Source organism: Lactuca saligna, chromosome 5 (genome assembly GCF_052625555.1).
Source record: "Lactuca saligna cultivar CGN05327 chromosome 5, ASM5262555v1, whole genome shotgun sequence".
NCBI lineage: Eukaryota > Viridiplantae > Streptophyta > Magnoliopsida > Asterales > Asteraceae > Lactuca > Lactuca saligna.
The window spans coordinates 313,268,401-313,293,831 of NC_136421.1; the positions used below are offsets into that span (position 1 = coordinate 313,268,401).

Here is a 25,431-nt window from a genome sequence, read left to right on the forward strand (position 1 = left end):
CTGGTAACGCTTTAGGTCACCTTGTGAACCTTTTTAGCTTTAATTTTAAATTTTTATATGAATAATTAGTGCAGAAGTCGGCATCGTCATTTACATGTTTTCACTATAGATAGTTACAGAAAAAAAAAAAAAAAAAAAAAAAAAAAAAAAAAAGTAAAGTGAGTGTAAAAAAGTAAAAATTAGCACCTCTACCTCTAGATAAAACGTGAAAAAAAGTATGACATTGACAATGCTACAAAGTACAAAGTGCAAACCAAGCAAGCTCTCTAAAAATAGCTTCTCCAGATCAAATGGGAACATTAACATAGCATAGGTGGGCCTCGTCTCTCCTCTCTCCCCTAATAAACCCAAAATAATCCATACATACAAGTTGCAACGTTTAAAAAACAAAACACACTAAAATTACTCCATAACTATAGACGAAAAAAATAAAATAAAAAGGTAGTAGATGGATGTTTGTTATTATGAAGTCTAGTATAATATAATACGCAGAAAGAAATGAATCTCAATCAGTCAATCTCCTTTAGTCGAAGGCTCAACACAAGCACAAAAGTTGGTCTTCTTTCTTCTCCCACTGCTGCTAACAGTTGCTTTCGTTCTTCCGCCACCATAAAGATAATCTTTCAAAAGAACTCGTTTTTTAGTATCCATAAAACGAGATTTTCCTTGTGCCTCATTTTCATCATCCAGTTTCAACAACACGAATTGTATCTTTTGCACTTCTAACTGCAACCGACCGATTTTTTCAGATACCCTTCTCGCTTGTTCAGACACCTTTTTCCTTCTCATGCTTTCGTTTTCTACCGATTCCGGTGTTATTGATGAGTTGGAGTGGCCCTCGATATGTTTCACCAGTTTTCCGTTCAGTTCGTATAGCTTTTGAATCGCGGATTCCGCTTCCATGAGTTGCCCTTTCAACGTCTCACATTCGATCATTGCTTTTCCTCTTCGGCTGTTTCCGGTTATCTCAACTTTCCGTTTTAGATCCTCGATTGTGATTTGAAGGTTTGTAAGCTTTTGAACATCGGAATTCAGTCTTTCCAATACTTTTCTTTTGTTTCCGTCGTCCCCCCGGAATCTCTTCGACACCTCTGGTTTCTCCATCTCCATCGCCACGTTTGATTCCGATTCCAGAGTTTCCAGAGAAACCTCAGAGGCGGTCGGATGGTGTCGGAATTTATCGGCACTCTCCCATGCCTCGCCTTCGATTGGTCCTCTTTTACTCATCCCGTATGAGGAACATTCCGATGCTTGATCCAACATGATGTCTTTCGGTAGGATTCCGATTTCAACTTCCGAAATTTCCGATGTCGATTTCGGCTTACTGTTTGATTTACGGGAACTCTTTTGATAACTCAATTCCTCTATCTGCCTCATTGCCGATTCCAGCTTTGCTTCGGAATCCAACCTGTCCTGCACTGCCAACATCTGCATTTCAAGCACAGCGGTTTCGATAGATCTAACCTTACTTTCCAGATCCTGCAGCTCTACAGACGGATCCTCTTCCATGCTTGAGGATTCAGCACCCTGAAAATACTCATCATTACACAAACACGTCATTCTAAATTACTCCAAATACAAAAACATATACAATAATAATAATATTAATAACAGGGTTAGGGTCAATAGAGAACTATAATTAAACAAGGAACCAAATAACCAATCATAAGCGTCGGAATCCAAATGGTTAATGACCAAAGACGAGGATGTACATTTACTAGTTGGACATGAATGCACAGGATCATAGAAAAAAAAAAAAAAAAAAAACTTATTTTTTTTCGTTTTTTCAAATTTTAGGCATTATTTTTTTTTGAAAAAAAACTTAATATTCCAAAATTCACATTGTTAATCTGAACTGCCCAAATTCACACTGTAACCTTATATAATTCAGTTTTTAGCATTCAAAATGTGAATCTAACTTCCTATTTCAATGCTTTGTTCATTCGCAAATTAATTTAGTGAGATTCACACATGAATTCGTCGACATATTCACATTTACATATGAATCAAAGTAGGTTCATTTCCTTTTATACTATTTCAATGTTTGATTATCCATAATGAGATTTGTGAGATTTACAAGTGAATTTATCTCAAATTCACATGTAAATTTACTTAGATCCCCACATATCAATATCATATATAACCAAATTCACATTGTAAATGCCAAAAATCACAGTTCATATTCACATTGTAAATCTGAACGAGCTGTAAGGTTAACAAAATCAATTTTTTGGTATATCAATATGGATGTCTATTTACAAAGGACAAAAAATTATAAATTTTGATATATTTGTTTTTTTTTTTTTCTGACAAAAAATATGCCAAATTAAAAAAATAAAAAAAAGTTTTTTGCTATAATCGGGTGCATGCGCATCCAACTAACAAATATACAACCTTATATTTGGCTGTCATCGTTTGCATTACGACACTCACGATTGCTGCCTTGGTTCCCTGTTTAATTATGGTTCCCTATTGAACTTTTGTATGTGTGTGTGTGTGTGTGTATATATATATATATATATATATATATATATATATATATATATATATATATATATATAAAATAAAACAAAATATTACCTTGTGTTCTTCATTTTCAGATTCTGGAACTTTGGTTCTAATACAGGTATGGCTTTCGAGAGATAAGATGGAATCCCTCAATGACACGAGGGCAGGGAGATATACAGCCAAACGAGCTTTGAGGTCTTCATTCTCGGATTCCAAAGTTTCGGTTTTTTCTTTGAGTAATTTGGAATTCACGTCTTTGGAATTAGTTTCTTCTTGGAGGCTCAAACAAACTTCAGTAAGCTCACGAATCTTCTCTTCTAACAAAACTTGATATAAACCAGAAGTCTGCAAATCACCATACACTTCTGATGTCTGTGTTTCCAACATTTGATTCTTTTCCTTTTCCTTTTCCAACTCAGAACTCGTTGTCTCCTCTTTTTGTTTTGCTTTTTCGTGTTCTTCGGTCAATTCATGCAGTTTGACCTCCAAAAGCTGACTTGCTTCGCGTAGGAGCATTCGCTCTTTACTCAAATCATTGGTGTCTTCTAGAAGTCTGACAATCTGTTTCTCCTGTTCGTCTCTTGCCATTTTAACTTCCCTGTTTTCTCTCTGTAAACCGGTCAACATCTCGGTCAACACCATCTTTTCGTTCTCTAAAATCACCAGTTTTTCAACTGCTTCCTCATGTTCCTTTTCCTTTGCATGCAACCAATTGTTTCTGTTCACTAACTCGGAATCCAATTCATCACGGACACGTGTCACCATCTCCAATTCCTCTTCGGATTTCTCCAAATTCTGTTTGAGTTGCAGATTTTCATTTCTCACATCTTCCATTTTCTTCTCAACAATACCGATCTCGTTAGCAAGAGTGTTATTGACAAGAAGAAGCTTTTGCAGATTTTCACCGAGCCGATTGACTTCATCATGTTTCTCATCAAGGGACTTCTTCAAGTCATCATTATCTTCTAACAATTGGATAATCTGTTTCCCTTGTTCATCTCTTGTCATATGTACCTCATTGTGCTCTCTCTGTAGACTGGTCAACATCTCTGACAACCCGGTCTTTTCTTTCTCGAAAACTACAAGTTTTTGGACTGCTTCCTCATGTTCCTTTTTCTTCAAATGCAACAGATTGATTCCGTTTGCTAACTCAGAATCCAATCTATTACGTTCGGATTTAACCGTTTCCAATTCCTGCTCGGATTTTTCCAATTCTTGTTTAACATGCAGGTTTTCAATTTCCACCTCTTCAAGTTTCTTCTCAACAATCAACATTTTGTCAGAAAGTGTGTTGTTGACAACGAGAAGCTTTTGAAGATCTTCACCAAGCCGATTGATTTCTTCATGTTTCTCATCGAGGGAATCCTTCAAATCATCGTTATCTTCCAACAATTTCACAATCTGTTTCCCCTGTTCATCTCTTGTCATTTTAACCTCCTCATTTTCTCTCTGCAAACCGGATAAAATCTCGGATAACCCCATCTTTTCACTCTCTAAAATCATCAGTTTCTGAACCGCATCCTCATGTTCCTTTTCCTTTAAACGCAACAAACTGATTCCGGTGACCAACTCCGATTCCAATCGAACACGGTCGGAATTAGCCGTTTCCAATTCCATCTCGGATTTCTCCAAATTCTCTTTAAGACGGAGATTTTCGGTTTTTGCATCTTTAAGTTTATTCTCAATTACAGACATTTTGTCAGCTATCGTGCTGTTGACAACAAGAAGCTTCTGTAAATCGCCACCTAACCCGTTGACTTCTTCATGTTTCTCATCAAGGCAAGTCTTCAAAGTATGAGAGAGGATACTCTGACTTAATAAATCACCAAAAAAGACGTCGTTTTCCTTTTCCAAAACACGAATCTTGTTGTTCATGTGAATCTTATCTTTTAATAAAGACTTGTTTTCTTCCAGGACCACTGAATTGTCCATCTGTAAACTTCTGTAAGCTTCTTGAACAACCAACATCTCTCCATGTAACTTCTCTAATTGAGATTTTAGCATTTTTTCAGTATTATCTCCTTCACTCACTTTCAATCTCAAATTATCGTTCGTTTCCGAAAGCTTCCGTGCCTCGGTTTCCAACTCGAGAATCTTTGCCATCCCGACACTTAACTCGTGCTGAACACCGCCCTTTTCCGCCTCGAGATCCGCCACTGCGGTTTTGAGCTGCTTCAAAAGCGTGACTAGGATCGATATCTCAACAACTAATTCTGTGTTTTTGTCTTGATTTTCAGTTAGGGAACGGTTTGTTCCCTCGAATTTTGTCTGAATACTATCGAAAGATCTTTCATGTTGGTCAGTTTCAAATCCAGAGTTCAAAGAAACACCAGCAACTTTCAGCAACTGATTCATTCCCATCTTCAATCTATTGTTCTGGTTAGATAAAGATTCTATCTTTACCTGGCTTTCGATTTTCTCTTGCTTCAACACATGAACCAGACCTTCAGACAACATGGTGGCTTCTTGAAGTTTATGGCAATCATTCAACAGAGAAACATTCTGTTCTTCCAAATCTTGTACACATCTAAGCAAGACGAAGATTTCGATTTCAGAACCGAAAGCTTTATCGAGCTCTTCTTCGAATTCTTTGCTTCTATTTCGATTCTCTTCTTCTAGGATCTGAATCTGGGTTCTCATTGTATTCAATTGTTTCTCATTCTGTTGTGAAAAGGAGACGTGTTGTTGATTTTGTAAAGCTAATGATGCGTGTAGCTCTTCTACTTTGTGAAGTGTAGAGTCTCTCTCTTTCTCCATTGAAGAATACTTTTCTTGTAAATCTGTATATTTCGTCTCCAAATCCTTGAGGTTTTTCTCGGTGATTTCCATCTGCGAGACGAGAATACTCTTTTCGGAAATGAGTACCGATTTTTCATCAGTAAGCAATTGACATGAATCTTCAAAGCTCTTTGACTTCTGCTTCAAGACTTCAAGTTTGACATGGGCATCAAAGAGAGAATTCTCCAAAACAGTGTTTTTCTCCGACACTATGCTCAAATTATCACTCGTTACTTGTAACTGGCCTAATAAATTTGCTTTTTCAACAGAAAGTGTAGATTTCTCTTCTGAAAGAGACTGATACGAGTCTTCAAGTGCTTTTAGTCTACCCCTTACCCCTTCCAACTCTTCACCCAGATCCGAAAGCGAATTCTCCAAAACGCCATTCCTCTCAAGAAGCTGATTCATAATTTCGAGTTTCACCAATAGAGCTTCTTTTTCACTTTTTTCTGTTTCCCATTGTTCTTTCAGATTCAAGTTCTCACCCTGCAACTCTTTTACAGATGACCCTAAGCGTTCTGGGTCCAACCCCACATCAGCAACTTGGTTCACAATGGACTGGTGATTCTTGTTCAATTCGTTAAGCTCCTCTTTCAGGCAATATATTTCTTGCTGAAGCGCGTTTCTTTGGTCAACTCGAAGGTCAACCTCTTCCACAAGCTTCCCGTTGGATTCCTTTAAGCTACCGATCTGTGACTGCATCTCGTTCATGGACACAATCGAAGACACGTTGACCTCGGTCAGATTCTTGTTCTCTTCAATCTGTTTCTGCATCTCTTTCTCTAAAACTTGGTTACGTGTTTCAATATCCCTCAAAATCTGAGCTTTATTGTGTAACTCTGAAGCCAAAGATCTTAATTCTTCTTGAGATTGGGAGTGTAACTGTTGCAAAGTCTGGAATGCGGTTTCGGCCTCAACAAACCGTAGTCTTTCTTCTTGTATGCAAGTCCAGAGTCTTCCCAATTCCTTTTGCTTCTCTGTTAGTTCTTGTGTTTGAGTGTTCATCTTCAGAATCACGGATTCCAACTCCGAGTGAAGACTGTCATTTGACCTTTCTAACATCACCCTTTGTTCTTCTGCACCCTTTAACTTTAAAACTCCATTATCGATCTCGTTATTGAGTCTTTCAGCTTCCTCTTGAGCACACGCGAGTCTAAGCTCTAGACTTGAGATAGTCTCCAAGCATTGCTGGTATAATTGAGCTTGTTCTTCTTTCTCTTTGGTCAATTCTGCAATTGCCACCTTTAAGTTTTCAACTTCAGTTTCGGCCTTTTCAGCACGTTCATGGAACTTCATTGCTTCCTTCTCTGATTCCGTTAACTTCTTTTCCAATTCCGATTGCATCCCTAAAGATTGTTTATACTGATCATAAGCAGCATCCTTTTCCTCTTTCAATCTTGCAATTTCTTCCTTCAAGTTTCCGACTACAATCTCAGTTTCCTTTTCTTGCTCGATTATCATTCTCTCCAAGTTGGCTAGCTTCTCCAAGCCCCTGTGGTAAAGTTCAAGATTTTCTCCAGTTTCAGCTTTTAATCTTTGGAGGGCATCTTTCAGTGATTGAGCTTCAGCTTCAGCTTTGCTTGCTCGATTAACAAGTTCACTGGAAGCCTCTTGTGCATGAGAGATTTCAGACTCTAATTTGGATAACCTCTCCAGACTCTCTTGATACTGCTTCAGACCAGCTTCCTTTTCCTCTTGTAATTTAGCCAAAGCCTCTTTTAGCAATAAGATTTCTTTATCAGTCATGCCCACGTTCTCAATTACAGAGAACCCTCGATTCCGAGACTGGTTTTTGTTGCTTCCATCTTCTGAATCATTGAATTTAAGCCCTCTTCTCACGTTTCCTACAGACCCATCTGAATCTTCATCTTTCAGGAAGTCATTGGATTCAAAAGTGGTTCTTGTGTCTGGTGTTTGAGGATCACCATCATAGGGGGAATTAGCAGAAGGATCATCACCCATTGAGGGGATTTGATTTGGAAAGGCTTCTGTCATTGTTTTGTGGGCCTGGCGGAGGGCCCCGGTTGCATGGACATATCTTTCTGCCAAGGCCCGATAAGCTCTGTACATCTCTTCCACCAGTTTCATAAGCTCAGGACGCTTTTTGTAGTACATTTCTGCCCTTCGAGCAAAGGAATCCGCGTCTTCTTCTATGAGCTTTATCATTGCTTTTACTTTGATATCCACATCTATTCGTTCATACAAGGAAAAAAAAAACCCATTAATGAGCAAGAAAACCGCAGAACAAGACATAACAAAATACTTAAAGTGTGCAACATACCCTGTATATATCCAAGTATTAAATAGAAGTGCTAGTTATAATAACTCCAATTACACAACACAGATGAAAGTCGTAACATTTTTATTTGCCCTAAAGTAGTAATTTCTGATAACACCCACCCTTGGTAGATTTAACTAAACTGCAACAACTTTTCAAAAGAAAACATGTGTTTTTGTTGTGGAGAGTTGTTGCCCTTTGAGTAATATTAGGAAAACGGTCAAATATACTTTGAACATAGGCAACTCGGTATGAGAAGGTTTCAAAGCATCGATGGCCTAATATAACAAAATTTTGCATTAAGGTAGCTATAGTTTGGTATAGTCAATGGAGAATTTTTGCATTTGCACAGAGAAATCAATAAATCTCTTCTGTTATGTACATATTGACTTCCACCATAGAAGAAAAAAAAAGGAAAGAGGAAGATTGGAAGACAATACTTATGATGTAAGAAAGCTATACCTGTAAGATTTTCTTGAAGCCATTTTGAATTTTTGGGGCTAATGTGGCTGTTCCACCACCAAGAATACATGCGCTTGGAGTCTGTTTTTGACAAAGTAGCCATGGTTTCGACCTTCTGAGTAGAGAAGAATTTCTAAAGTTTGTCTCGGACGTGGAGCTTATAAAAGTGAAGACCACAATTCAGTTGTTTTGTCCTTCCTAGCAAACAAACAAAAATGAAACGATTCAGCTTTAATAGTCTGAGAGGTAGTTATGTATTCAAGATCATCACAAAATCAACATAAGTCCAAAGTAATAAAAATAACAGTGCAGGTATACCAAAAAAAAGAAATTCAATCTTCCGAGAATACAGCGAATCAAACACAAACCAAATTGGAAAAAATGAATAACATACCAGAAAACGATTTTCAAACTAAAAATTTCATAATTGCTAAATGTTCAGTTGTGCCTCGTATTTATGAGCTTTAAACCAATATATCCTTTTCATAAGACGCCCTAACTCACCAAATTAACAAAAAAACTAGTGATCAAACCTAAAGCTCAGAGATCCAAAACTTCTCAACATCTCACACAGCCACAGAAGAGTTAACAAAAGAGGAAACCCTACCCCGATCGGTCGTGATCATAACAGAATTAAGCTAAAAACACCATAAAAAAACTGTAAACCAGTTCAGCGATCATTCAAAACAGCAACTAAACAAGTCAACAACATCCGTGTGAGTTTAGCATACAATGACGCAAGTAGCGGAACTAACAAATCAAATCAAAGACTGAGAGAATTTACCAGAATAATCGAAATTCAGTTGCGATTCCGATTCTGCAACTGCAGAAACAATATTATATAAAATTTACACAGCTGAAAACCTCGATTTCAACCCATTCCAGCTTGATCTCTCTCTGCGTTACTTTCTAGAACTAACTATGGTTGGCCCTTTTTGATTCTTTGTTGTGTAGACGCTGGCGTGGGTTTGTGTTTTAGAAGAGGAGCTGTCGGGCGTCGGCTTATGGAAATTAATAAAGTAAAACGTAAACAATGAGGACCCAATAAAACACTAAACCCAAAATGAGACAAACTATACAAGAGAATACTCCTTTCATTTTTGACTTAATTCACATTTTCAATAAACAAAATTACCAAAATACCCTTATAGAATTCCAAATTCTCAGTCCTAAAAAGTTTTCGGATCGACTATTGATTTATTTCTTGATAATTTAGCCTAAAAAGTTTACCATGGATATGTATTTATTTCTGAAAGTGTAATAATTTCTTTTATATATATATATATATATATATATATATATATATATATATATATATATATATATATATATATATATATATATATATATATATATATGCTTATACATATATACAGGGAAATTTTGAATTCTGTCTGATATATGTAAACCAAATAAACTAATTATTATTACATATTGGTCAAACACAACAAGATTATTATTTTTATGTCAGTCAATTGATTACCTTATCGATTTGGAAAGGGCAAGATGGCATTAATATGTTTCTAGCTTTATAAATAAAATATTTTTTATTGATCATTGTTATAAATATCCAATATTTAATATTTCATAAGAATAAATCATTTATAATAATATCAAACCAAAAAATATTAACTTCACGAACGATATCAGAATAAATAACGAAACTAGCTATAAATAAAATCATGTCAACCAAATTTTGTATAAATCAATAGTATTTTATAAAAGTTATAGTTTAATAAGATTCAAAGTAATAAATTTTAGGCTTAATCATCATGAGATTTACAATATTTATGAAAAAAAAGACTATAAATTGTTTGCTTAGACCATCTCCGATCCATAAATAAATATTTCAAATATTTTTTTCTAACATATTTAAATATTTCAAAAATACTTATTTTATTTATTAGTTTTCAATAAATCTGGGTTACATCTTTTTGTTATAATAACTTAAGAATTTTTTTTACTATATATATAACCAAATAAAAAAATAATATATAACTTTTTTTGGATCCAGCATTAAAAGGCCATCAAGTAAGATGTTAAAAGGCAAAAAAAAGCATGCATACAAGAAGGGAAATGAGAAGGAAATAGGACGTCCAATATTACATCCTAACACCAAAAGAAACATAAATATACCATTGTTTACTCCATTGTTTACTACTCTAAGTCGTGGTATATGTTATATTATTAAAATAATTAACCAAAAAAATTATTTATAACACAATTAAACATTTTATGGAATAATTATTAAATTTAAAATATAAATATACAATTAAAGTAACTATAATTATACAAACTTAAGGGGTGTTTGGATTAGCTTTTTAGTTTATTGCTTATAGCTTATTTGTGGTGGGAATAAGCAATAATCAATAAGCATGGAGATAGATGCTTATTAAAATTAGCTTATTTAGCTTAATAAACTGAATTTTATACAAACACTAAAATTAACTTATTGTGGGAATAAGCAATAAGCATCTCTAATTTTTTCCTATCCAAACACCCCCTTAAAGCTAAAACTACCAAAATAAATAATAAATTAAATAGGTATAAACTCAAACTTGAATAACAATAAATGACGCATGAATTTCAACACGAAATTTACTGTTAATAAATAATATAACATTTATAATATCATATTCAATATGAAAATTGCTCTTACAATGGAATAGATTTACACCAAAAATATGTTGGTTGGAGATGCCCGTGCAAATTATCGTGTCATTAAATGATGAAAAAAAAAGATTCATATAACACTATAATCTTTTTTTCCTTTGTTTGATGATTATACTGGATGTGAAACATATGTATTATATGTGTTTATTTAAAAGAAAACTAATAAAAAATTCTAAACATTTAAGAAGTTTAAATTTATAAGAAAAATAAGAAAATATTGAATTATAAAAATTAAAGTATTTTTTTTTCTTTTAAATTCAAATAAATAAAATAGATAAATAAATAAAGAAAATTAATAAATTTTTAATTTAGTAATTTTGAAATTAGAAGAAAAGTTAATTATTAAAATTAATATGCATTTATTATTATATTTAAATACTATCTGGTCTAGAATTTAATAAAATGAAAAGTGGAATAAAAATTAATTTAAAATAATCACAAAATTACGTGTAGCAAAATAATTATGAATGTGAAATGTGATAAAAGATATTTATTTATTAGGAAGTATTCATCTAAAGTTTGACATTTGATTAAGAACCAGCATATAAAGTTATAAATTATATCCTATATTTTAACTATTCAAAATTTATTTAAAAAAAAAGTGTGGATATAAGGTTATTAATTTTAATTAATATTTAATAGTGATAAAATAGTTGATGTTTATAATGCGTATATAAATAAATTATAAAAGTTGAAAATAATATGGTATAACAACGCAACTTTTTGACTTTTATGCTATTTATGCTATACAAATCTACTGTTAGATAACATAATACTTATTTGAATAGTTCGGATTAATTTTGCAAGGGTGATCAATGGATGTAATAAAATTTGTTTAAAGGGTATATTGGGATATTTTCCAGAATTTTAGGGGTATGCATGACACAATAACATTTTAAGATCAAAGGTGCGGAAATGACTGGACTGGGTGACTGAGTCACTGACCCAAAGAGTTAGTGTTAGATTGGTGGTTCGAGAGGAGCAGCTTGGTGTCGCACTTCAATGCCCGACCTAATCCAACCCAACCAAGATGAGATCGTTAGCCTGTCAACTTTGACTTTCGGGTTAGGTGTGTATTAATTGAGTCATGTGCTGAAAAATCATGTCTTTTTTTTTTTGTCAAATGTTGTTAATAAAATTTTAAATATATTTTAAAACATGCTCGGAAATCGGACTTTACTTTATCGTTTGATTAATTATGGAAAGAAGATTGAAGAAAATTTATTGGTATCTTTAAACAATTTATATATTAGGCATATGCCGAGTAATACCATCATAATTTATAATGTCCAAATATTAATAAATATATTGTTAAATATGGATAAGGGCCCTTAGGTTCCGAATCTGGATTGTGAAATCAACTTCGGTTGTCTGGACGGAATTTCACTTATGTATGTAAATAGTACTAGCGATATAAAAAATACAAATCGATCCGCTGAATATAACAACAATGAAAAATACTATCTTTACTAAATAATAAACACACGATGTACTTGGTATTTTCGATATAAATTATATTATCGATATCATTATCATCATTACACCTTGCAAACATTCCCTATATAAACCAGAAAACATTTCATGTTCGCAATTAGAAATTGTGTTTTATGAAAAGGAGTAATGATAACTTGGATGAGTAGTTAAAGGGTTGAAACCTACAAAATAATAAAATAAAGACAAAAGTCTAAAAGTATTTCCTAAGCTTTGATGAAAATTATCATTTTTGTTTGGATTAATATCATTGGTCTAAATTTTTTATTTTTTTACGAGTCTGATCCAATTTATCTTGATTTTTTTTAAATAATGATTTTGTCCTTTATATTTTTATTTTCTATTTTTTTATAAAAAGAAAATATATATATATATATATATGTATTATCATCCCCCCCTATTTCTCTCTCTCTCTCTCTCTCTCTCTCTCTCTCTCTCATTCAGAAAAAAGGAAACACCACCACCATCTGATTCTGATGACTATTCCGGTGACTAAGGTTTCCAACAACGAGAGGATTCTGTCGCCAAATATGTTTTCTAACGGCAAACCAGAAGGGTCCGACAACTAGAACATTTTACGAATATGAGAATGGTTTTCGAAGACGAAGATCGAAGGAGGTTTGTAGAGGCAATTATTCCGTTCACCAAGATTTCCATCAACAAGGAACCAATCACTAGAGCAAACAAGTCTAGATTTGTTTGTTGTGTTCTGGTAGTGGTAGTTAGATCAGCGGTAATGGTGACATAGAGATCAAAGCAGGGGTTTGAAGAGGCAGTGACGATGTTGAAGTTTGTATAAAGATGGTGGTATCGTTTCGCTTCACCCCCTTCATCGTTATTCTTGTTTCACCCCATGCAGAGGTGGAATAAAATCGAACCACGTACAGAGGCAACTTGGAGTCGGTGCTGAATGACCCTAGCCAAACTCTTCTCGTCGATGACGAACAGATCTGGTATACATGTCTGGTATTCGGTGGCGAAATGGGTGGTACAGGTGAAGTTAATGTCGTTAAATGCTAAGGTTCTGGCAAGAGGTGATGGTCCGATTGGCGGTAGCGGTCGACTGGCAATGGTGGTCCGGTTGTTGTGGTGGTTTAGCAAATATATATATATATATATATATATATATATATATATATATATATATATATATATATATATATATATATATATATATATATATGAGCCATAGGATGTTTAAAAGATAACATTTGAAGCCTTTGATCCCACTTGGAATTAGGGAGTTGATGAAGATAGCAAAAACTCAAGAAATAGTTTCTCTACAATGTATCCACCACCAAGAGTAAGGTTGTAAGATCCATAAAAATCACAAGAATTTTTAACTTTTTAAAACAACCCCAAATCTTAGAATGTTTACAAAAGCATTGTTTTTAAAGTATTGTCCCATATCAGCGTATCCCATAGATCAAAAGTACATAAAACAGAGGATGTGTTTGGTCACACCTTCGCCTTCCCACGATCATCAGAAGTACTTGAAATAATAACCAAAAATCATAAGCCAAAGCTTAGTGAGTCCCCCCAAAGTACCACCACATACATGATATCAAACACATCATGCATAATTGAGCCTTCTGTCTGACTGTACCGCCTCGCAGGGCTTACAGTCTATCTGGACCGCTCCCGAGCCTTCGGCATAACTGGACCGCCTCGCATGACCTACAACTTATCTGGACCTCTTGTCGAGCCTTTGGTCTGACTGGACTGCCTCGCAGGGCCTACAATCTATCAGGACCGCCTGAGTATCTTCGCATTTGACACAAAGAAGGACTGCCTCAATCTGACCAACCACAATATGTCGACATACACATAATAGATAAACATATAACCAGGCATCAAACAACAGACAGATTTATAGATCACTACGCATGCCAACATTCCATATACAAGGATACTGATCTAACAGATCACTATAGCATAACCACCTCCTATATAGCAGGATACATATTTAACATATCACTACAACATAACAACATACAGCAAACCAGGATATCAATCCAAATGGTCGACCTTGGTGCCTTCGACCCGTAAGTACAGTAAGGAAAACTCCCCTTTACTAATGATAACTAAAACAACACTCGATTTGTGGCGTTAACCCGAACCCATGGTCTAGTCCATTCCTCATCATGATGAGGGCAAAAGACCATTTTTCCCTTTATATACAATCCCAACTAAACTAAGCCCAAAACCCCTAATGGCACAAGGCCCAAAATCGATCCATTAGGCTTCTGCTGAGAACACCTGTCGTTCCACCCTATGACGCCTGGTATCCGAACGCTAGGTTTTCCCATGCAGACGCCTGGCGTTTTCTCGCTAATCACCAACTTCCAAACCAATATCTTAATGGCTTAAGATATAATGTCCAAACTTCAGATCCAATCATAATGTAATGCCTGAGTTGCCAGGTATTTCCTTTTGTTGCTTATTCAAATAATAATACCACTATGATTATGGGAGGGGGTCGTATGCTTGGCGTACATAGTGTACGTACGCGTATATTGGTGAGGCCCGAAGTGGGGGAATCCCATGCGTACGCTAGGCATACCCAAGCGTACGTTGGGCGTAGGCTGGCCATCCACAGTTTATAAATCAGGGTTTGGACCTTGGGGACAGGTTTAGATCTAATGTCTACTTAGGAAGTTGTTATGCTATAGGGAGAGGAGTATCGAGTTATTCGAGGAGTACGATTTGACATCCACAGTTGAGGTGAGTCTTCCTTCGTGAAAGTTACGGGTCGAAGGCACCAAGGCCGACCATTTATTTATTGCATAATATGATGGTTGTCTGTGTGATAATTATCATCGTTTATGTATTTCTTGATGATTATGTGATTTATGTGTGTCGTTATGTGGTAGTGGTAGGGGTGAAATAGACTCTGTAACTGGTTGAAATAAACCGGAGGGTAGGTCGAGCACCCAGATATGCCTGGCAGGGTAGGTCAGACACCCAGAAATGCCTGACATGGTATGTTGAGCATCCAGATTTGCTCGGCATGGTAGGTCGGGCACTCAGATATGCCTGATAGTATGTTTGTGTTATATGTGATATGGTGGGGGGGGGGGGGGAACTCACTAAGCTTTGTGCTTACTATTTTAGTTTGTGTTTCAGGTACTTCCAGCTCGAAGGGGAAGAGGCCGACTTGATCGTGTCACATCAAACTATGATTTTCCACAAGTAGATATTTTGGGACTTGTACTTTGATAATGTTTTCCTATGGATTGTCTTGATTAAACACTATAACTATCTTGTGTTTTCATGGTTTTGGAATCAATGATATTTTGTGTTTGTGAATTTGGTAAACATAAAAATAAAATTTTTGAGTCATATTTTTGGGATGTTACACATAATGGAACGTATAAATCTATAAAGTTGCAAACTTTATGGCCATTCATGGCTCCAATGAGCCTGACACCAAGATCCCAACTCAAAATCAATTATAAGGCTCCAAAACTCTTGAATGGAAGATTATGAAGACCCAAGATTGCATTTTTATGATTCTAGACTCACTATTATGCTTGAAAGGACAGTCCAAACCTCTGGAGCATTCCATACTCACAAAGATTGAGTCTTTAGGACCAAAAGAACATAAACTAGCCCTAAATCAATATCTAACAAATGAGACATCCGGATCTGAACTTTATACCTCAAAATGATGCTCCAAGATGTCAAGAGTCTAGATCCACAAGCTAGAGAGCAACCACAATACTCCAAAGATCTTCCTTCTCTTATCAAGAACACTAAATGATACCAAAAAGATGAGCCATGGCTTCAGATTCTCATACACACTTAGGGTTTTCAAAATGAGGATGGAGGCTGGAGTGGTGAAGGGTTTTGAGGCCATAATGTTATTTAAATAGGGTGTGAACAATGAAAATTAGGGTTTGGTCTCTGCATGCAAATGTCTAGCGTCTATTATAGAACGCCTAGCATTCTATGCCAAATGCATGGTGTTTGGACCAAAGACTTCATCGTCGGGATGTTAAAATTCCCCCCGCTTGACTTAGACTTCGTCGTAGAAGTTTGGTGCAGTAACTAACCCAAGGTAGTGTTTCCATATCTCCACATCAGGTCACTCAGACGGTCCTTCCTAGAACCCGATCCCAACTAAAAGTCGGCTCATTCAAGCAGCTGCCTACCCATGCCATCCTTGACTTGCTAAATTTTATCACTGGAGAAGCCATCACAACCCTCCTAAAATTCAGAAATCCAATACCTCAACTGACTCTTAAGAAAACAAAACTATATTGGGATGCAATTATTACGATATCTCTTTACAACTCGAATCATACGGAACCCTTCTGACCCTGACTTACCTTGCTGATTCCACTCGGGAATCAATACCCTTCATCCGAAAACAAGGTGGCTCCAAACACAAGCCTCATCTAGATAACTAATGCAAAGAGGCACACACAACGCTAGCATATTCCACAACTTTTTGGCTAAGACCGAATGTCTAGAGAGATCCACAAAGTCGGGGACTCTCAAGGATGCAAACACCGCATCAACTCTATCAATATGCTTCCTGATACAGGGAACCCATAAGATCTAAATTTCAGAACCCATATTCTAGGATTGACATTCATCCATTCATTGAATCCACCCCTTGCCTTTGAGTATGATCACTACCAAACACACAGAAAAAAATGCAACCACCTCAATCGCGAATTTTCACAAATTCTAAATCTATAAGATGTACCAAAAGCCTTTAATAAACCCTTGAGTCCCTGACACGCCATTTCCAACCACTCATCCTACGAGCAAAGATGATAAATCCAAGAATTTTCACATTTGCCTCCAATCCTTATAACCTCAGGTGTACCCCCACCTGGAAAATCACTTAAGACATTCACCAAGAACTTTATGATTCGAGACTTCATAACCGACTCCCAACCTTGATAATCAAACCCCTAATAATAGCTTGTGAACAAATGGGATTTTTAATGCAAACATTTTGCAGAGACTTTCTGATACACGAATGATACTCCCAACAACCCTTAATTGTTCCCTTTATCCAAACCAGCTGATTTGTGAATCTCTCGGCTTCCATCAATGCACCAACACCAAAAGTACTATAAGTAGAAGAAATCAACATTCATGATCACTGGGCCCACAACCTATGTCTGGAATACCCTTACAAGTTCCTCAGCATAGGTCTGATTGCCTCCGAGCCCACAACATGGGTATGAAATTCCCTATCTAATATTACACCGATCTTGTCAACGCTGCATCATTCATCCAACACCCCGGGGGCCTAAAGATACTCACCTCATTACATTGCCTTGAAGGGAACCAATCAACGTCCCTCTCAATGCTAATCGAGCACAACAATGCCATAATTTTACCACACACAATTCCTATAATGGAACAAGCTTATACCAATGTAAAACCGTACGAAATCATGGTTGCACACGACCCAAGAATAGGATAAATAGTCGTGCTCTTGATCCAATTCAAAGGCTATAACCCAAATAGAACCATGCATATAATAATCCCAGTGCTCCAGTGATATCTTGATCAACCCATAAACACCCTTCTTGGCAATATATATATATATTGAAGGTACCACAATGCATACCCTTAGGGAACCCATAACCTCGTCCAAAAAGGAAAGAAATACCAGAGTTCTATCGCAACGACAAACCTCAATCATTAACAGGAGACATCCGCATAAATGATCAATGCACATGCTTTGGGAACCTATAACCTCATCCAAAAAGGGAAGAAATACTAGAGTTCTATCAAAATGACAAGCCTCGATCTTTAACAGAAGACATCCTCATGAACGATCGGAACATGACCCCATACCTTGATTGAGACTGAACAGATTCCACTAATACGCTACTAGCTCGAGAAGACTTCCAAGGTGATCATGAATGCTACCAAAACCCGAGCATGCTATGAACCAAAATTCCACACCACCATTGAGGGTAAACATACACAAAGACCAAAGGAACATAAAACATACTGAACTTGATGACATGTTGACATATCCCTTCAATTTCATCTGTCACAACTTGAAACTTTTGGAGAATGTTCGTTGAATGATGAACAAACGATCAATGATCGAGAATGCATTCACATTAGATCTAATGAACCAAAACCCGAATGGAGCTAAATGCACCCAATTCTGAAACTGATTTCCTAATCGACATCTGCCCAAGCTAGACTATAAATAGAAATCCATACAACGAGCTGACAAATTTCCCCTGTAATTGATACTCAACCTGAGTGATCTTAGCAACTCCTCATATGTTTATTGGTACTCCTAAAAGGAACCAATAGTTGCAACGATATCTTGACCAACTACTTTCTACTGAGAGACAACCCATGCACCTCCTGAACACATACATCCGATCACAACTTACTCTATACCCCTGCCCCGACCAAATCCTAAACCAAAATTCCACATAGCCGCACCGCATATCCCTATGAGCCATTCTTCCAATATCACGAACTCAGACCATTCGATAATCCTACAAGCAGAATACCCAGTTATCCCCTACTTAAGGTTCGAATTACCATCCACTGGTGTTGAAACCAAGTATGTCTCAAACCGGCTCAATCAAGCACAAACCGTTCCTGACTCATGGAATGCATAACAAACTCAGGATGATCTTCCATATAAGGACCAATCAAATCCTAAGAGAATTGTGGATTTCAGCTGAAGGCCTCTGAAATTACCAATCATATCCACTTTAACATTAAGGATTTCATGCAAATGCGTACACAAACACCAACTTACGATCCAAAACATACACTCCTTGCCTGCAATCCTAACCGTCAATTCGGTACCTGGTTTCCTATATCCAAGGAACACAGACCCTTGATCGCATCACTAAGCATCCATACCACATCAATCCTCCTATGCATTCCCATGCTGGCATACTGTCTCCAAACACCGCGACCAACTGGACCCATGCTGGTGTAACATCCGGATTTCTAGGGTTATTATTATGTATGTTAATCTTGAGATTTAAGGAGAGACTCGACGAGTTGAGGGTCCAAATCGCCAAGTTGAGTCGAGTTGCTCGCGTGGATTTAACGAGTGGACTCGACGAGTCAGAGAACTGACTCGCCGAGTTGGTGTTGGGCAAATAAACCCTAATTTTTGGGGTTTGGGACCTATTTAAAGTCACATATATAGCCTTATTTTCGGATACCTTTCATTGAGAGCAAACCCTAAACGTGTATAGAGAGCCATGAGAGTTTTAGAAGCTAAAACTTGGAGTAGACTAGTGCATCTCTTGGGGAGAAGAGGAGATCATCCAATAAGGGAGCTAGAGAATCAGTGGATCTAGTGTAACTTCATGCAAGGGCTTAAGTAAGAGGTAAAATCTTTCACCTTTCTTCATATTTTGCTTAGATATTGTAAATATGGAAGATTAGGGTTTCTTCCACTATTGTTGGACTTTAAATGTATAAGGTCCCTTTTGAGGCCTAGACTTCCAATCTGGACTTTGTGAGGTCCAGAGAGTCCAAAGATTATAACTTTATTTAACCATATAAGAGTTATTGTGGTTAATCATCTTTGTTAGAGTTATATTGACATTTTGAGCCTTATATACCATGTTTAAACATAAAGCTTGCAGCTTTATGTGACAATCGACCCTTAGGATGGTAGATCTAGTGTTTGGGGTGATGGGTCTGCCTTAAATCGTTTGAATGGAGAATCTGATCGAAGGAACTCACCGAGTCCATGGCCTGACTCGACGAGTCGGTGAAGGTTTGTTCCGATGGGTTGATTGAGTGATAACTCGGTGAGTTGGGGGTCAACTCGGCGAGTTGAGCTGGACTTTTCGAGACTTCTGAGGATACGAGAGGACTCGATGAGTCGCAAGAGTGCACTCGACGAGTCATGTCAGTCATGGACTATTGACACGAGTTTGGCCTCTATTGATTTTGGGGTTTTGGTCAACATGAGTAATAGAGACCATGGAGGGGTAAAATGGTCTTTTATCCACTATAAAGATCTAGATAGAGAAAGAATAGTCTTTGGTTATTTGAATTGTGAAAAGAGTATTAATTAGAGATATTCATCCCTTGTGTTAGGCGGAGGCTATTTCGAGATTCGGGTGTGGGGTTATTTACCTGCTACTTGTCAGGTGAGTCTTCTCACTATACTTTACCTAGAGTGGTATTTATGTGTGACCGGAAGGTCTTATGTGTTTACTTGAGTTATGCATTTTGTCTGTGTGATATATATGCTATATTATGTGACCGGACCGGAGGGTCCAACGAACTATGGGACTAGAGGGTCCCAACCAAACCGAACCAGAGGGTCCAACGAGCCACGGGATTGGAGGGTCCCACTGAGACACATAGACCTGAGGGTCTTACAGTGTTATAGCCTTGAGTGGCTAATGTGTTGTATGTGGTATTTTAGGGAAGTCACTAAGCTTCGTGCTTACCGTGTTATGTGTTATGTGTTATGTGTTTCAGGTTCTTATCAGGATCGCAGGAAGGCGCCAACTTGATTGTACACTCATCCAAGTTAGATATATGTCTCAAGAGGATCCTGGATTTGTGATAAATGATTTTTAAAATGTGTTGATAATTTGTTACTTGTGAGTTTTAATAAAATGTGAGTTGTGGTTTATTGTGTTTTAAAAATGAAAAATTAGGTTGAAAATTTATGTCGTTACAGTTGGTTTGCATCCCAACTCTGAAAGTCACAAGCCTGTTGACTCCTTCTTCGAACTCAGAAAATGAAAGGGTGTAATCCTCGCTATAGTTAGCGATGTTCCATTCCATCAAGCAACCACTCACTTCTAGTTGCAATCCCTAAGTCTATCATAACAATCATCTTCTTCTTAAGTCCCACGACTTGAATTCACGGCCCCGGGAAAAAACCTCGCGACCTCAAAACCAACAAATTCATCTAGGTCTGCACTAATCAACCCAAACTGATATCGCCACTGGGGCCCAAAACAATTACCAGACCCATCCTCATGCCTAAGCAACCATAACCAAAATATCGACAGATACGGAACCACTGCCATGAATCATGGTATCAAACCATGCTATCTCTCCCGACCAGCCCTTAGAATCCCCGAAACTCTCATCGATTCAAGTATGGATCATGTGCTTCTAGTAGTACGGGCCCAAATAATACCTGCCACACTTATCCATACTTTCCTCAATGATCATCTCAAGTCGTCTAAGACCTACTCATAAAAAAATACTCCTGATACCTGCTCAACAGTGAAACAACCACACTAAAATACTTCCTAGGCTCTCCAAGGATTCCTCACTTCCCCTACCATTAGCTACTAAAGGAACCCAATCAATTTGATACAACAACTTCATGAATACACTTACATGCAACAAAACTTAAATAATCTTTCGACTAAAGGACCCGACCCTACAACGGTTATATTCAGAACAGAGCTGCGCAATAGGTCCAAATCCTTTACTTTAAGATTATTTAACCTCCATAACATGTAACTTGATGTATTCATTTTATAGTTTGCTCACATTGATGTGGGTCCCACAAAGCACAAAGCATGCAACATTCGAGCAGTGGAGCCGACTGAATGCAAAACACAATAAAATCAGGCAGATCCTCATACGAAATTCTCGATCTCTAAGTCCCATCATCTCAGATACACATTCATCCTGACCTCACTCTTTTAAGAGTGGCTAATAATTCTCGCATTGACCCGCCATGCATTGCACCCATTCATGAAACTTCCTCCAACCCTGTAGCAACTCGTGCATGCTAATAATACATAACGTTGGATCCCATAAAGTGTCGAATACCTGACTCTACTTTAAGCCCTTAATTAGACAAGAACAGGAGGTAAAGAAAAATCAAACATTCTTGAGCTATAGAATCTTTGTTATGTAAAACTATGATGTACACACTAAGCGACCACAATAATGATGTCAATTTCATATAAGAAAAAAAACCCTAGGCTACTAGGCATCATATAATCAGGAAATTTTATCATGTGGTACTTGAAGATCCTTATCCTATCACTAGCATGATGTTCTAACATATCACGATATCAAATAATAGTGTGGTAATTTGGGGTGTACTTACTAGCTCCGGTTTTGATTAGTTTGAAAATAATTTTTAAAACCTTTCCTTAGTTTGAGACTGGATTAACATGAGCGTTCCTCCAATTCACTCAAACCAAGGCTCTGATACCAACTTGAAAAACTATAAGAATCACAAGAAATTTAAACTTTTTAAAACAACCCAAAGTATAGAATGTTTACAAAATCATTGTTTTTAAAGTCTTATTCCATATCAGAGTATCACATAGATAAAAAGTACATAAAATAGAGGATGTGTATGGTCACGCCTTCGCCTTCCCACGATCGTCAAAAGTACCTGAAACAATAACTAAAAACCGTAAGCCAAAGATTGGTGATTTCCCCCAAAGTACCACCACATAAAACATATCAAATACAACATGCATAATCGTGCCTTTAGCCTGACTGGACTACCTCGTAGGGCCTACAACCTATCTGGACCGATCTCGATCCTTCGGCATGATTGGACCACCTCGTAGGGCCTACAACATATCTGGACGGCTCGTCGGGCCTTCGACCTGACTGGACCGCCTCGTAGGGCCTACAGTCTATCCGGACTGCGCTGGGTATCTTGGCCTTCAACACAAAAATAGGACCGCCTCAACCTAACTAACTATAACATGTCGACATACACATATTAGATAAACATATAACCAGGCATCAAAGAACAACCAGATTTACAGATCACTACACACGCCATCATTCCATATACCAGGATACTGATCTAACCAAATCACTATATCATAACTAAATCCTATATACCCGGATACATATCTAACAGATCCCTACAGTATAACAACATAAGGTAAAATAGGATATCAATCCAAAGGGACGTCCTTGTTGCCTTCGACCTGTAAGTATAGTAAGGAAAACTCACCTCTACTGATGATAACTAAAACAACACTCGATCCGTGCACGAACATTGCGGTTCACGCTAAACCAAAACCATAAACAAACCCAATCAATAATTATGGTTTAACCCAAACCCATGGTCTAGTCCATTACTCATCATGATGAGGGTAAAAGACTGTTTCCCCTTTATATACAAGCCCAACTAAACTAAGCCTAAAACCCCTAATGGGCCAAGGCCTAAAATAGATCCAATAGGCTTCTATTGAGAATGCCTGGCATTCCACCCTATGACATCTCGCATTTAAATGTTGGGCGTTCCCATGCAAACGCCTAGTGTTTGCTTGCTGATTACCAACTTCCAAACCAATGTCTTAATGGCTTAAGATCTCATGTCCAAAAATCAGATCCGATCATAATGGAACGTTTAAAGCCGTAAAGTTGTAAACTTTGTGGCCACACATGACTACAATGAGCCCGACACCAAGATCCTAACTCAAAATCAACTATGAGGCTCCAAAACTCTTATAGTTTCCTAACTCAAAATCAACTATGAGCCCGACACACACACACACACACACACATATATATATATATATATATATATATATATATATATATATATATATGTTGAATACTTATAGTTTCCTGAGAACTAAAGATGGAGCGTTAGATCAAAATTAGTACATTAAGGGCAAGAACGTCAACTTACCAATCTCATGTAATGTTTACTTTTTTGTGTTATTGGAAATATTAATAAGAATGTCAAAAAATTAACATTATAAATCACAATTTCAGTTTTTTTATAAAAATAATAATTTTCATTTAAAAAAAATAGAAATATTAATTTATTTTTTTAAAAACATGAACTTTTTTTTAAAAAACTGAAAATATATATATTTTTTTAAAAAATGCAATTTTTTTAAAAAAATAAATTCAAAAAACTAGAATATTCTAAAAAAATGTATAAATTATAACTTTTTTAACCAAAAAATCAACGTTTTGGATGTATATACGCATATTTTTTTCAAATGAATATATGCATTTCTTATACTATAATATTCGTAAGTAAATCATAAAAAAACTCATTTACTAATGTATAAACACAATAGTATAATTATTTTAGTCGATACAAAATAAAATATAAAAAACAAAAAGTGCTACAAAATTTCAAAGATTTTCATGTATTCGTGTCAAGATTTTCATATTTTCTTCAATTTATCACTTGTCGCATCTTCAATATTTTCCACAAATTCTTTCAAATCTACACGAAAAAAAATCAATCAATGCAAGAACACTCGTAAAAATGCATGTGTATATATCATGTAAAATTCACATGTGATTATTTCATGTAAGATTATATCTTTTCAGATTCAAATGTGAAATTCACAAGAAAATTAAAAAAAAAAATTAACAAAAAACACTCACATAAAATGTATGTGTGCATCTAGATATAATTCATATGTGATTCATTTGTGATTTAAATATGAATCACATGCAACTCATATATGATGTGATTCACTTATGATTTACATGTGATTAATATGTGCATTACATGTGAATCACATGCAATTCATATGTGATTCACTTGTGATTTATATGTGACTTACATGTACATGTAAATCACACATAGTTCATATGTGATTCACTTGTGATTTACATGTGAATCATTACACACTTGTAGTCTTGCTTCAAATTAATTACTAAGATATTATGCCAATTCACACAATTTATATATGATTCATATGTAAATTACATGTGAATTGAATGTAAATCACATGTAATTCATATGCTATTTACTTGTAATTTACTTGAAAATCTGGAAAAAAAAATTGAATTTTTACAGCAACCACAATTTTATCCATTTTTCATTTCTTTACGACAAAAATGTATTTGATGCCTAAAAGTTAGATGCTTAAGTTTTCCAAATCAACCATTTTAACTTATAATATTTTGTCCAAATTGTTAAAGAGTAAAAATGTTTGTAGTTTTTATGGTTTTATTGGAAAAATAAAGTACAAGTGGTTAAATATAATGGAACCCGCTTCAGTACGTTGGAATATATTGATGCTTATGAGCCATTATAACGTAGCAATTTACTATGTAAATGTAATGTGGAGTTCCAGAATGAATATATATATATATATATATATATATATATATATATATATATATATATATATATTAATAAACTTGATGTGAAGCTAGTCTTACCACCCAACAGAATCTTGCAGCCCCAATTTTAGAGACACCCTTCTCTTTGATAGCCTGAATACCCGATTTGGCTAATGATATTGTTTCCACCTATAAAAAAAGAAAAAATAAAAAAATAAGGA

The 25,431-nt window shown here is 36.0% G+C and overlaps 2 protein-coding genes across 2 annotated transcripts in view; both read right to left on the bottom strand.

Annotated features, from left to right (window-relative positions):
* Window positions 1–247: 247 nt before the first annotated feature.
* NET1D (kinase interacting (KIP1-like) family protein) lies at window positions 248–9,057 on the bottom strand. Its single transcript, XM_078997168.1, has 4 exons — window positions 8,811–9,057; window positions 8,027–8,224; window positions 2,581–7,475; window positions 248–1,527 (listed from the first exon to the last, which is right to left on the bottom strand). Exons 2-4 carry the CDS (start codon window positions 8,127–8,129, stop codon window positions 514–516), a joined length of 6,012 nt encoding a protein of 2,003 aa, XP_078853294.1. The 5' UTR covers window positions 8,130–8,224; window positions 8,811–9,057; the 3' UTR covers window positions 248–513.
* Window positions 9,058–24,902: 15,845 nt separating this feature from the next.
* The window catches only part of LOC145047070 (uncharacterized), a 78,368-nt gene continuing 77,839 nt past the window's right edge, over window positions 24,903–25,431 (bottom strand). The window contains exons 2-3 of the mRNA XM_078995316.1: window positions 25,310–25,399; window positions 24,903–24,914 (exon numbers count right to left, since the gene is read on the bottom strand). Coding sequence (XP_078851442.1) covers window positions 24,903–24,914; window positions 25,310–25,399 — 102 coding nt within the window. The remainder of the gene's footprint in view (window positions 24,915–25,309; window positions 25,400–25,431) is intronic.

What these genes read in the sequence shown, in the direction of transcription:
- NET1D (XM_078997168.1), bottom strand. Translation starts at nt 8,129, where the DNA reads ATGGCTACTTTGTCAAAAACAGACTCCAAGCGCATGTATTCTTGGTGG. An exon ending in GCTTCAAGAAAATCTTACAG is followed by an intron (nt 7,476 to 8,026) that starts GTATAGCTTTCT and finishes ATGAACGAATAG; the next exon opens with ATGTGGATATCAAAGTAAAA. An exon ending in CTGAAAATGAAGAACACAAG is followed by an intron (nt 1,528 to 2,580) that starts GTAATATTTTGT and finishes GAGTATTTTCAG; the next exon opens with GGTGCTGAATCCTCAAGCAT.